Source organism: Trichomycterus rosablanca, chromosome 16 (genome assembly GCF_030014385.1).
Source record: "Trichomycterus rosablanca isolate fTriRos1 chromosome 16, fTriRos1.hap1, whole genome shotgun sequence".
Classification (NCBI taxonomy): domain Eukaryota; kingdom Metazoa; phylum Chordata; class Actinopteri; order Siluriformes; family Trichomycteridae; genus Trichomycterus; species Trichomycterus rosablanca.
The window spans coordinates 29,671,233-29,684,687 of record NC_086003.1 but is presented as its reverse complement, the minus strand read 5'-3'; the positions used below and the strand labels follow the sequence as shown (position 1 = coordinate 29,684,687).

Here is a 13,455-nt window from a genome sequence, read left to right as displayed (position 1 = left end):
ATAAGAGTGGTAGTATGTAATGTGGGTCACACTTGATGAAATACAACTTGTTTTGGAGCAATTGGATGCATATTTTAAAAGCTATTGAAGTTATTAATATGCTGAATACTTGAAATGCTATTGAAGTTATGAATAAAAATCAGTTTTTGCACTGATGAAGGACTAGAGGACGACTTACACAAACTGTGCAGCAACAGATCAGCTATTGGTTGCTTCCTCAATCTTTGCTCTTCTCTGTACTTGCATTCCTATGGACTTGAGAAACGTCATCATTTGCAGCCCAAGTACTGTTCCATTTAAATGTTCACATCTAGTAGAGTACAGTCCATATAACCAGATGTTGTTCTTGCTCACCCATATTATTAAGAATGCATCACCACTCTCACTTGTGCCATATTGCTTAAACATTCTAATGTGAGGCTCTATAAACTTACCTGTTATGGCTCTGATTGTGATTCAGCAGCTGGTTTGACTGGTCAGATTAAATCCTTCACTTGGGAGGAGCACTTTTCTTACAGTCTCTTGGTACAACTCTCTTGGCTGCCATATGGTATTAAACTCTATTAATGTTTTTTTAATAGTAGCAGCAACTGATAAAAGATCTTTAAAAAGAAAAGAAATACTTTTATGGTCACAACATTGATTGAGCCTAAGCAGGAGTTAAAGGGACAGAGTATCGTTATTTTCAGAGTATCTGTTGTTTGGGTGGTCAGCATATTGCAAGAGATTTATAAACGTTTGTGATCTCAGCATTAATTTTTATGGTGCACAAAATATTTATTGCTGAAAAACATGACTTACCTTCACCTGCACTAATGCACTGCATCAGACAGATGTTCTCTCTCTTTAACTTCTTTATTTTATACTGCAGTACATCTATTTTGCAAAGAAGCTCAGGTGAACACACCCAATAAAATGTGATAACAGTCGGGGCTTTAAGCATACAGAGGTGGGCGAGTGGGCACAGAAGTGGATGAATGAATAGATATTGTCAGCACTAGAACTGAAAAAAGTGAGTTGTTCCACAATATATTTTTACACAATATATTTTAATAAAAAAGTCAACTAGCACTTACTTCAATTGATTTAGGATATGGGCTACAAAAACATTGACGTTCTGTGAATCTGGTTGTGGAGCAGTGTACTAAACGTCAAACTTGTTGCCACTATTATAAACTTGAATATGGGCGACCCATAATTTTGTGCTGATGTGAATGAAGGCAAATACACTGAGACTCTCTCTACCTCAGCAGCCCTCCTTAACATGTGAACATTTTCCTGGAATAAAAAAACCTGATTTTAATTTTAGATTTTAAATCTGTAGTTAACAGAATGCTACAATAACTAAACACGATGGCACTAATGCAGGGTTTTACCTGGGTTGTTTACCTGGGCTTAGGTGCTTTAAAGCACACATAAAACCTATTATTTGAAAGAACATTTTGGACCTCCAGTATTTTAAGTGTAACATGCAGGTTAATGTCCACATTTAATTCATGTGTACAGATATGTGTATAGATATGTCATCAAAGGTGAATTGTGTCGTAAGAGATTTTAAAAGCATTTACAAACTTCTCTATGTTCATTTCTAAGTAATATTATCTGTAAACCTAAAATCATTAAAAGTCATAAGTTTATTATAGTGCAGTTCAGCACAATTACAGCACTATAAACTAAGTAATGCACCAGTCTGAACAAGCATTACTAAGTATTTAAAATGCACAGTGAGAAGGCTAATGTTAACGTTTAGCTAACGTCCCAAGTTACTCATTTGAAAACATTTCATGCTGGTACCTGGGTTGTTTTCGACTTTCTACAATGATCACTTATTTTTAATAACATTTCAGAGATAATATAGTTTTTCATGTTTATTATTATTATAAACTGTTTAAGTTTAGCAGGGCGCCGCTTGACGAACGTCTTGTTTTCATTTCTCACTGTAAGTTGACGACAACAGTTTAGCCGTCGGTGAGATCTTGTCAGATTCTTGTGTCCTTCAATAAGCTCAGACTCTTATTAACTCTTTAATTTTGTGGGCTTTAGACACAATCCTGACTAGCCACTGTCATGCCCTTCATTTTTGGGTTATTATAGTGGCCACCCCAGTGGTACTGGACATACCAAGATCCTGACCAACCCTATGTGGTTAGTAAAGTGAATAAATAAACGTGGTTAACATGGATTGTAACTGTTTTGGCAACATTTGCCCACTTTAAAACGTTGTTTAGTTGAATCTGGGGCTAATCTTGATTAGCTGAGGTTCGAACACAGAAGAAATATTACACATTAAAGCCAGATTTTAAGGGGTTAAAGCATGAGCACAAAGCAAGATTTAATACCGCAGCTACAAAATAAACCGAAACTAAATAAATCGCGATAATAATGACAACGTTTAAGCGATCGAGAAGAAAAACTACAAATCCCATGATTGTGTCGCTCCCCGTGACGTCATCAATGAGAGGCTACCAGCGTCAACCTTTACTCCAGTGTGCAGACTTTAGATCTGTGTGTTTGAGCGAAAGGTTTGTTATTATCATTTATTTACATTATTTATTTATTATTTAACTTTGTTAAGCGTCAAAAGTATTTGCACAGGCAGTAAAAATGCATTTCTGAGTTCATGTGCCGCTGTTAAACAGTTATAACAGTGATATTAATGTACTTTGACCTGCAGCTTGTTCATTATTCTGCTGCATTTAATGTATTTGTTTTGAAATTAACTACAATTTATTTCAATAAAATCAGCACCATTTAAAAATGTTATAATTCAGGAGATTGATATTTATACAGGTGCGAGTGCTTTTGTACAGCACGTTTTATGCACAGATGTAATTCAGATTGATTTGCAGAAATATTCAGTCAAAAGTATGTAGACACCCTGTTTAATTATTAACTTAAGGTGTTTCAGACACACCCAGTCCTGACAGGTGTATAGAATAAGTTATACAGATATGTATTATTCCTGAAGTCCTGGGTTTGATGTAAATATAAAAATATAAAAGATTAAGACTAAAAAGTGCAGTTTTAAACAGTTTGGTGTGCAGTTGTTCGTTGTGAAATGCCACAAGATGGGGATGAGGGTGGCAACTCCAAACTTCAAATAAATGCCCTTGGTTCTGGAATGGGATGTTTAACAGTCTTATTGTGAGTGTCAGGTGTCCACATACTTTAGGTTAATAAATAAAGACTTTTAAGGTTGTGGTACATAAAAATATCACCTATTTGTTGTCATTCATTCAAGCTAAGCGCTGCCATATCATCACCCCTGAAATCAGCGTCCACATATTTTCCTCTCCCGCAGGCTGTACGATGGCTCTGGCCGGAGTGCGCGTGATAGAGCTAGCCGGACTCGCCCCCGCTCCTTTCTGTGGGATGATCCTGTCAGATTTCGGGGCGAAGGTGATTCGCGTGGACAGGACGAACGTTGCCATGGCGATGGACCCACTGGGGAGAGGCAAGCGGTCCATAGCCGTGAATCTGAAGAGTCCTGAGGGCGTGGCCGTGCTGAGGAAAATGTGCGTCCAGTCAGACGTGGTTCTGGAGCCCTTCCGTAAAGGTCAGTGAGTGTAGAGATGATGATTTGATGTCTGGGGGAAAACACACTATATGGCCAAAAGTATGTGGACACCCGTCCTAATGATATAATACAAGATAATGCTTTTTTATTCTGGCTAACTAAAAATACTGATGATGGTTAATCCGCTTCCTGCTGTGTTCTAGGTGTGATGGAGAAGTTGGGTTTGGGTCCTGAGGATCTGCTGAAGGAGAATCCGCGCCTCATTTACGCTCGGCTCACCGGCTACGGTCAGAGCGGCTCGTTCGCCAAAGCTGCAGGACATGACATCAACTACCTCGCCATGTCCGGTACGTACCCACGATGGAGTGGCGTCCTGCCCGGGGTGCGTCACTGCATTATTATTATTACTTTATTATTGTTGTTAATATTACTACTACTATTATTATTATTAAATGTGTTGTTATTATTATTATTAACAGTGTTATTACCGTTATTGTTAGTAGTAATATTAATATTATAATTAATAAAAGTATTATTGCCGTTATTATTATTAGTAATATTAATATTATAATTAATAAAAGTATTATTACCGTTATTATTATTTTATTATTATTTTATTTTTGTAGTCATAGCCAATGCCGATTGAATTCCTCTTCCTCTACTGCTACAGACCTCCACTCCTGACCGAGGAGGGTCGTGACTAACACACGCCCCCTCCGACACGAGTGCAGTACCGACCGCTTCTTTTCACCTGCACCAGACAGGTTCATGCAGAGATCCGTATCAGGCACGGAGAGTCACGCACTGAGCTCTGTTATCCCTCATCTCTGCAGCAGCGTAACTGCAGCAGTTATGAGAAACCCCTACGGAACTTCCTCCCTCACTCGGACGAGCCAATTATCGTCTATATAGGCGTCTGGCCGGCTGATAGCGGAGCTGAGATTCGACCTCCCAAGCTCGAGACGTCAGCACTGATGGATTAGTGTGTTTTACTGCCACAGATTATATTTTCTTTATTAAAAATATGGGTGGGTTTAGGTGAAATGGGCACCACTAGTCTGCTGCGTGGAAAGAGATGGGACTAAAAAGTGGGCGGGGTCTTCAAGGCTGTGTAAGGACCCTGGTTAGTAGCCCAAGGCGCCTGTGGAGGAACGTGGAGATCAGCGCGTGATCCATGCGTCGGAGGGAGGGCGTGTCAGGAGAATATATCCTCCTCGTACACCATCGGGGTCTCCAGCAGAGGAAGAGGAACTGGGTACGACTGAACTGGGAGAAAAAGGGTGAAAATGTAGAAATATAATAGAAAAAAAGAGAAATGTCTTTTTTTTTTTTTAATGAAAGGAACCAGATGATTTAGATCTGATTGTGACTTAATTTGGTCTCGTTTCTTTATTCCTCCCGACGTGGCGTCTAAAGCAGAAGATGAAAAGAACGACGTCCCCCCGTGTGTTCCTCATTATTTTGGAACCAAATCGTCCACGTTCCGTGGCGCCCGAGTTCTGCTGGACATCAGATCCATATTTGTGATGTGGTGCCGTTAGTGCCTGTAATAATCAACAATGTGCAAAAATATATACAGCATACGGCCAAAAGTATGTGGACACATGACCAACAGCCCTCTCTACTCTGGGAGGGCTTTCCACAAGATTTCGAAGTGTGTCTGTAAGAATTTGTGCCTAGGCAGAAGTGCCCTGTACAGGATGTCAATTCTGTCAGGGCTGCTCTCCACGTTGGGTTGTAGTTTGGAGAAGCCGACAGTTTTGTCCGCGTGTGTATTTTTACGGCTCTGTTAGTGAGATGGATCGAGATTAATGGTGACGTTTAGAGGAGAAGAGAAGAGTGTGAGGGGTCTGAGTGGAGGAAAGCAACTTACAGTACTGTGACAGTACATTGTCTAAGCAATTGAGGGTTAAGGGCCTCGCATAAGGGCCCAACAGTGGCAACCTGGCAGTGGTGGGGATTGAACCAGCGACCCTTTGATTACTAGTCTAGTGCTCATGAATATAGTAATAAATGATAACAGTGGTATGATGTAGAGTGTAAATGTTTATCCGTCTGTCTTTCTGTCTGTCTGTCTGTCTGTCAGGGCTGCTCTCCACACTGGGTCGTAGTTCGGAGAAGCCGTACGCCCCCCTGAACCTGGTGGCGGATTTTGCCGGAGGGGGCTTAATGTGCGCTTTTGGTATCGTTCTGGCTCTGCTGGAGAGGAGCCAGTCTGGGCGGGGACAGATCATCGATGCCAGCATGGTAGGTTCAGCATTTTAGCTCAGCCTGAAACTGGCATCGTTTATTATTATTTATTATTATCGTTATTATTATTTTGTTTTATTATTATTATTTTTACTTTTATTCTTGTTGTCAATATTATTTTTATTGTTATATAACTGACATTATCATTTATATTATTATTATTATTATTATCATCATTGTAATTATTAACTTTACTGTTAACATTATTATAATGTTTTATTATTATCATTAGGGTCATTATTGTTGTTTTGTTATTATTAACAATATTATAATTTTTAGTAGTATATCATTGACATTATGATTTATATTATTATAATTTTTTTTAATAGTATTATTATTAATAGTAGTATTTTAATATTATTAATATTATTGTTGCTATTATGATTTTTTTTTATTATATTGTAATTTTTATTATTACTGGTAACATTATTATGAAATTTTATTATTATGATTATGGTCATTATTATTATTGTTGTTGTTTTGTTATTGCTATTATTATAACTGTTATTATTATTATTATTTATTATTATTGTTATTATTATTATTTATTATTATTATTATTTATTTATTATTATTATTTTATTTTTTATATTATGTATTATTATTATTTATTATTATTATATTATTATTATTTTTTTTGATATTATGTATTATTATTGTTTTTATTATTATTATTATTTATTATTATTTATTATTTTTTATTATTTTTTTATTTATTATCATTGTTATTTATTATTATTATTATTATTATTATTATTATTATTATTATTATTATTATTATTTTTCGGGTTGTTTCTGAACAGTCAAGTTTCCTGGTACCTCCTGGAGAAGGTTTGTTGTCTTTTCTAAATGACCGTGAGGGAACATCAGGGCGTGGTCGATGCTCTGTGATGGATCTTCGCTCTGTTTAAGATTTACACAGTTAAGGGTTCCTTCATTTTAGTCCAGGCCAGTTTCATTACTGAAACACCACAATTCAAAAGCAATGTCTGATTTTCATTAGTTGACTTTTATTTATTATTATTTTTGTCAGTTTTCAGTTATTTCAGTGACCGTTGTGGGTTTTTCTTTCTATAACTGAAGGGTGCCAACAGTTTTGTCCGCGTGTGTATTTTTACTGGGCGCTCAGTGCGGCTCTGTTAGTGAGATGGATCGAGATTAATGGCGACGTTTAGAGGAGAAGAGCGCGAGGGGTCTGAGTGGAGGAAAGTGACTTACAGGACTGTGACAGTACGTTGTCTAAGCAATTGAGGGTTAAGGGCCTCGCTCAAGGGCCCAACGGTTGCAACCTGGCAGTGGTGGGGCTTGAACCAGCAACCTTTTGATTACTAGTCCAGTACCTTATCTGCTAGGCTACAGCTTAGAAAAGCGGCTGTTGTTCTGGTGTTTGACTGTAGATAAGTAAATGTAGTTTTCTGTGCCAGCGCTGGTGTACGATAAAAAGGTTTGTCCCGGGCGTTCACACGGGTACGGAGTTGGCACAGCGTGAGCAGGCGCGGATGCCAAGCTAATTAGCTTGTTCAGGCAGTAACGATACGTCACGCGGTTCCTCGGAGTTAAGCGGCGATCGACCGAGTCGTGTCTGCATCGCTGTGTAAAAATCACGCCGTGCTTCATTTACGCTCCATTATCTCATCTGTTCCTGTTAGCGCTGCAACTCGCATTAAAGTGTCAGTCAGGGGTGCAAGACGCACCCCGCCGTGACCCCCTACCCACCCAAATTCCGTCTTCGCTGTAAAAATAATTGTTCTTTTTATTTATAACTGTTTGTTCATTTAGTTATTATTTCAGGACCTGTTCATCAAAAGTATGTGGACACCTGCTAAAGTCGAAGCAGGTTGCTTGTTTGAGTCTCAAAGCCACCGTGTGGCCCTTCAGCAAGGCCCCTATCCCTCGATATCTCACGGTTGTCTTTCTATTTTTGAATAAACACAAATATCATAGAAATGTTTTCGTTCTGTCAAAATAGCATTCGAGACAAGGCCTGGCTTGCAGTCGGTGTTCCAATTCATCCCACTGGAGTGAAATATGAGGCCTTGTTCTGAACCACAGACGTTCCTCCACACCAAACCTAGGAATGAAAGAAATGCGATCACAGAGCTGGGTTTGTGTACAGAGAGGCATATTCATGCTGGAACGTAAATGGGCCTTCCCTAAACTGTTGCCCTTGCCATTGATACTTGGCTTGGAGGTGGGCAAGGTGGAGACACTGAGATTCTGGGTGGGAGTGACGAGGACGGACCTCTGACACATGTGCAGTACCGACCGTAGAGTCCCGCACTGATCTCTATTATCCCCCGTCTCTGTGCAGTACCTCAGTCCGCCAGCAGAGGTCGTAACTGCAGCGCTTTACGTTGCTACCCTGTTTGGCGAGCGGCGGGGACGTGTAACCCGTGTTCTGTGTGTGTGTGTGTGCAGGTGGAGGGCGCGGCCTACGTGGGCTCGTACATGTGGAAGTCTCGCGCACTTGGGTTGTGGAGCCGACCCCGAGGGGAGAACCTGCTCGACAGCGGGGCGCCGTTCTACGACACGTACGCCACCGCCGACGGGAAGCACGTGGCGGTGGGCGCCATCGAGCCTCAGTTTTACGATCAGCTGATCCGAGGTCAGTGCGTCTGCTTCCTTCTGTGCTCGAGTGTAGAATATAATACGGCCAAAAGTAGCTGGACACCCCGGGCTTTTTGTTAACAGTAAAAACGGTAAAAACACACGCTGGAACCAGAGCTGGGGTCTCGAATACATCGTATCGTATCTCAGCTCAGCCTACCGGCTAAGGCTGAGCGGCCACATGAACAACGATTGGCCTGTTGTTCAGATATGGGCGGGACTAAGCCGGATGGGGTCTCTCTCTCATGACTGGTGCTATTACGACCTCTGCTGGCTGATTGATGGCGCCTGCACAGAGATGAGAAGAGAGTGCTCTCAGGGTGTGTCTCTCCATACACAGCGCTGAGCTGCACTGCACTCATCAAAGCGCAGGTGATAAGATGCATACGGCTGCTGCCCACGTGTCGGAGGGGGCGTGGGTTAGCTTCGTTCTCCTCAATCAGAGCGGGGATCGGCATTGGTGGAGAGGAAGCGTGACACAAGAAAATATAAACACTGTACATCCAAAAGTATTGGGACACCTGAGCTTGAGCTTGTCGGGTGTCCTATATTATTCCGTGAGATCTTGTCAGCTGGAACAGCAGCCGCTCTCATTGTCGGTATGTCTGTGGGAATTTGTGCCTGTTCCGTCAAAATAGGACCGCATTTTTTTATGGCTGGAGTTTCTTTAAACCGAGCTTCATAAGGGCCTTCCCTAAACTGTTGCTGTTGTCATTTCCTTTATGTCCCAATACTTTTGTCCATATAGTGTTTTCCACAGAGGACATTTTTGAGATGAATTGGAACGTCTGCGGCCAGCCAGGCCTCACAGATGCCCTCTACAGGCGGGGGGATGTGGGGCGTGTTTATAATAATGCACATGATTTCAGGACGTGATGTCCGAGAAGCTCACGGTCAGGCGTCCACATACTTCTGGAACGTCTGATTGGAAATGATTTATAGGACGAGCAGAATTTTATGAACGCCCCTCCAATCCTCTTAGTGATCTGATTACAGGTCATATATATGTGCCCCCCCCCTTTAATCTCGTTTCACAGCCATTACGACACCATTAGTGTTTCATTTTCCAAAAAAGTCTGGACGTGATCCGATTTCTCTCCCGTAAAGAATGGGGTCGGTCCCCGGCTGGCACCGCGGTCCGTGCCCGCCCTGCCGCGCCGTCAGCTCGTTCGTGTGCTCGACAGCGACCCCTGCTGGCTGCTCAGGGTGCCGACGGCGTGGCACGGCGCGTTCCTCCGTACCTCCCTGTATGAAGCTCCTCTCCGCCTCCTCCTGCTCAGCAGGGGGCGCCAGAGTGCGAAAGCCAAAATTCCCATGTTTAGTTACTATGTTTAATGTGCGACCCACCGACCCTGGTCTGGGTTGCAGTGAATCCAGTGCCGGTTCATCGCAGGACAGTTAGGAGCGGCCAATCCACCTTCTGCATGTCTTTGGGAGGTAGGGTGAAACCAGAGTAACCTGAGTACACCTACCCAGACATGTAGAGAACATGCCAAACTCTGGTTTAGCCATAGAAATGCAACACTGTGACACGGTTTTCAAGGTCCTTGGTTTAACTTTTGGTAGCTGCCTGCTTGGAGTTTTGTATGTTCTCCCGATGTTCCTCAGCAAGGTGGATTGGCTGTTCCAAACTGCTCCCAGGTTTGAGCGAGTAACTTCATTTGTGTGTTTTTGGGTGGCACTGGACTCACTGCATCCCCGACCAGGATGTGAACAAATCAAACTTTGTCATCCTGGTCAAGGTTTCGGTGGGTCCAGCGCCCCCCAGATGTTCAATTTGAGGTCTTATTCTATTCTTTTATCGTCTGCGGCTCTTTTTGTACAAATGGTACTGTCAAAAGTATTGGGACGCCCCTTCTAATTATTCAATTCACGTGTTTCAGCCACTACTGTTGCTAACAGGTGTAATAAATCAATAATATAAAGGACAGGATATGCTTCCAGCTTTGCAGCAACAGTTTAGGGAAGGCCCTGTCCTGTTCCAGCATGACTGTGCCCCTGTGCTTGATTTAAAGAAACCCCAGAGTCCTGACCTCAGCACCACTCAACAGCTCTGGGATGAATCGGAACACCGACACCAGTGGCCAGCCGTACACATGCTGTCATCTTGTGACTAAATGGGCACAAATTCCCACAGACGTACTCCAGATTGGATGTTCAGGCTCATGGTCAGGTGTCCGAATACTTTTTTTGTCTGATCTGTTTGTCCTGTTGGTTGTAATTTCAGGTCTGGGATTGGATCCCGCCTCCCTCCCGGCTCAGATGAGCGTCCCTGATTGGCCGGAGCTCAGACGGACGCTCGGCGCGGCGTTCGCTCAGAAAACTCAGGCCGAATGGACTCGGATCTTCGACGGGACGGACGCCTGCGTGACCCCCGTCCTGTCCCTGGACGAGGCCGGTCTGCACCCTCATAACCGGGAGCGCGGCTCGTTCGTGCGCTGCTCTCGGGACGAGGTCGGTCCGCGCCCCGCACCCGTCCTGTCTCGCACCCCGGCCGAGCCGGACCTCTCGCGCGACCCGCTGGTCGGCGAACACACCCGGCGCGTCCTGAGGGAGTTCGGCCTCGACCCGGCTCGCGTCGAGGAGCTGATCTGCTCCGGCGTCGTGGAGTGCAGCGAACCCAAATCTCGTTTATAAGGAGCGGCGGGGGAGCGGCGGCTGAATCGTTCTGAGCGGAAAGCCTCCCGCTGCCTTGAAACGCCGCCATGTTCGGGCGTGGAAGTGACGCGCGGAGGGCGTTTGAACTCAAAATAACCATGTTGGGGTTTTTTTTGGCCTCTGTTGATGCTCGGAGTCGAGCTGATTCATCCTGCGTCTTTTCGGCGGTTAGATTCAGTCTGCAGGGTCATGCGGTGAGAAATTCTGCTTCCTGTTGCAGTCCGAAAAATGATTCACAATTTTACTTGAACGGTTTATTTTCTTTATACAGAATTTAGGTGTCTCACTCGATCCTGAAGCAGTCGGACCTTTCTATCCTGAGTAAACGTACTCAGACATGTAGAGAACATGCCAAACTCTGGTTCAGCTGTACTAATGTAACACAGTACATTTACATTAAGGGCCTTGCTCAGGGGCCCAACAGTGGCAGCTTGGCTGTGGTGCGACTAGTCCAGCACCTTTAATCACTGAGCTATCACTGCCCTCTGCACAGTGACATGGTTTTCGAGGTTCTTGGTTCAACCTTGCTTTTGGTAGCGGTCTGTTTGGAGTTTTGTACGTTCTCCCGATGTGTGTTTATGTTTCCCTTGGGGGGTAGGGAGGGTTTGCTGCAGGTGGATTGGCTGTTCTAAATTGCCTAATGTGTGAGTGTTTGTTGCATCTGGGTGGCGCTGGACTGACTGCAACCCTGACCAGGATTTGAATGAACTACATTTTTTCATCATGGTCAGGGTTCCATTGGGTCCGGTGCCTCCTAGATGTTTAATTTAAAGTCTTTTTCTATTCTATTATCGTATGAGGCTGTTTCTGTACAAACGGTACAGTGTAATAAATCAATTATATAAAGGAAAAGGATCATGTGGTGAGAAATGACGCTTCCCGACGCAGTCTGGGCGCCGTTTTTAGCTTCGAACTGAAAAATGATTCACATTTTTACTCCACAGGCGAGTTTTTATTTCAACAGTTAGAATTTATACAGAATTCAGGTTTCTCACTCGATTCTGAAGCAGTCGGACCTCTTCTAACCTTCCTCACTGCCCAGAAATAAGACTGCTAGTTCATTAGAACTTTAATAATCATTATTATTATTGTTTACATTATTTTGATATATTGAAAAACACAGGTTTGAATAATGAAGTGCTTTAATGTACAGTATAAAACATTAATATTAAAGCTGTATTGTGAATCGTTGGTTTTGGAGCCCTCTCTGGTGGAAGTGTGGTATTGCAAGCAACTCGCACAAGAACTTTCTGTAAAACCTTGTTGTTCTGATCGAGTTCTGTTTTTTCGGCCACGCCCAGTCCTGACAGGTGTATAAAATCATTCATTCATTCATTGTCTGTTTTGCCACCGCTTTATCCTGGTCAGGGTCGCAGTGGGTCTAATTAAATTGGCGAAAGGCATGAAACACACAGGTCAGGTCGCCAGTCTGTACCTAGGGCGACTTTCGTAGCTCCAGTGATCCTGACTGCATGTCTTTGGACTGTGCGAGGTTCGTCCTGAAAATGATTCACATTTTTACTCAACAGACGAGTTTTTATTTCAGCAGTTAGAATTTATACAGAATTTAGGTGTCTCACTCGATCCTGAAGCAGTCGGACCTTTTCTAACCTTCCTCAATGCCCAGAAATAAGACTGCTAGTTTATTAGAATCTAAATAATCATTATTTTTATTGTTTATATTAATTTTATATATATAAAACGCAGGTCTGAAATAATGCAGTACTTTTATGTATAAAACACTGATATTAAAGCTGTATTGTGAATCGTTGGTTTTGGAGCCCTCTCTGGTGGAAGTGTGGTATTGCAATCAACTTGCACAAGAGCTTTATGTAGAACCTCATGGTTTTGATCGAGTTCTGTTTTTTTCAGCCACGCCCAGTGCAGACAGGTGTATAAAATTCAAAAAAATAAACAGATCTAATAAAATAATTTAAATCCATGCACCGCAAAGACGTTTGGCTTGATGACTTTGATATGGAGGAACTTCAGCCCCACCAAACTGCTGTTAATTAGCACAAATCCCCATACACAGACACACTTCAAAGTCTGGTGAGAAGCTTCTTGTTTGTTTTTAAATGTAACGTCCAGCAGGCTCACGGTCAGGCGTCCGAATACTTTTGACCCTATAGTGTATAGACAGTCCTCAGTAGGGGGTCTGTGGGAATTAGGTGGCCGGTTCGGTGCACCATGTGAACCGCTGTGCTGCATCTCACATGATCTCATGACGGAGGGGTGAGGGACCTCTACACATGAAAAGCAACACTATATGGTCAAAATTAATAGGACGCCACTTCTAATGATTGAATTTATGTGTTTTAGTCACAACAGTTACTTACAGGTGCAATAAATGAATGATATAAAGGATTTAAATGCTTCAAGTGTCCTACACAGAGCCCTGAGCTCAGCCCCACTCAACAGCT

At 42.8% G+C, this 13,455-nt stretch overlaps 1 protein-coding gene across 1 annotated transcript; it reads left to right on the top strand.

Moving 5' to 3' along the window:
- The first annotated feature begins 2,455 nt into the window (after positions 1-2,455).
- amacr (alpha-methylacyl-CoA racemase) lies at positions 2,456-12,974 on the top strand. The gene is made up of 6 exons (XM_063011245.1): positions 2,456-2,522; positions 3,302-3,556; positions 3,721-3,864; positions 5,604-5,764; positions 8,186-8,372; positions 10,602-12,974. Exons 2-6 carry the CDS (start codon positions 3,310-3,312, stop codon positions 11,009-11,011), a joined length of 1,149 nt encoding a protein of 382 aa, XP_062867315.1. The 5' UTR covers positions 2,456-2,522; positions 3,302-3,309; the 3' UTR covers positions 11,012-12,974.
- Positions 12,975-13,455: the final 481 nt, after the last annotated feature.

Excerpts from the sequence above, each read along its gene's own strand:
- amacr (XM_063011245.1), top strand. The coding sequence starts at position 3,310 with ATGGCTCTGGCCGGAGTGCGCGTGATAGAGCTAGCCGGACTCGCCCCC. Across the intron at positions 3,865-5,603 it reads CAACTACCTCGCCATGTCCG|GGCTGCTCTCCACACTGGGT; the intron begins GTACGTACCCAC and ends TCTGTCTGTCAG. Across the intron at positions 5,765-8,185 it reads AGATCATCGATGCCAGCATG|GTGGAGGGCGCGGCCTACGT; the intron begins GTAGGTTCAGCA and ends GTGTGTGTGCAG.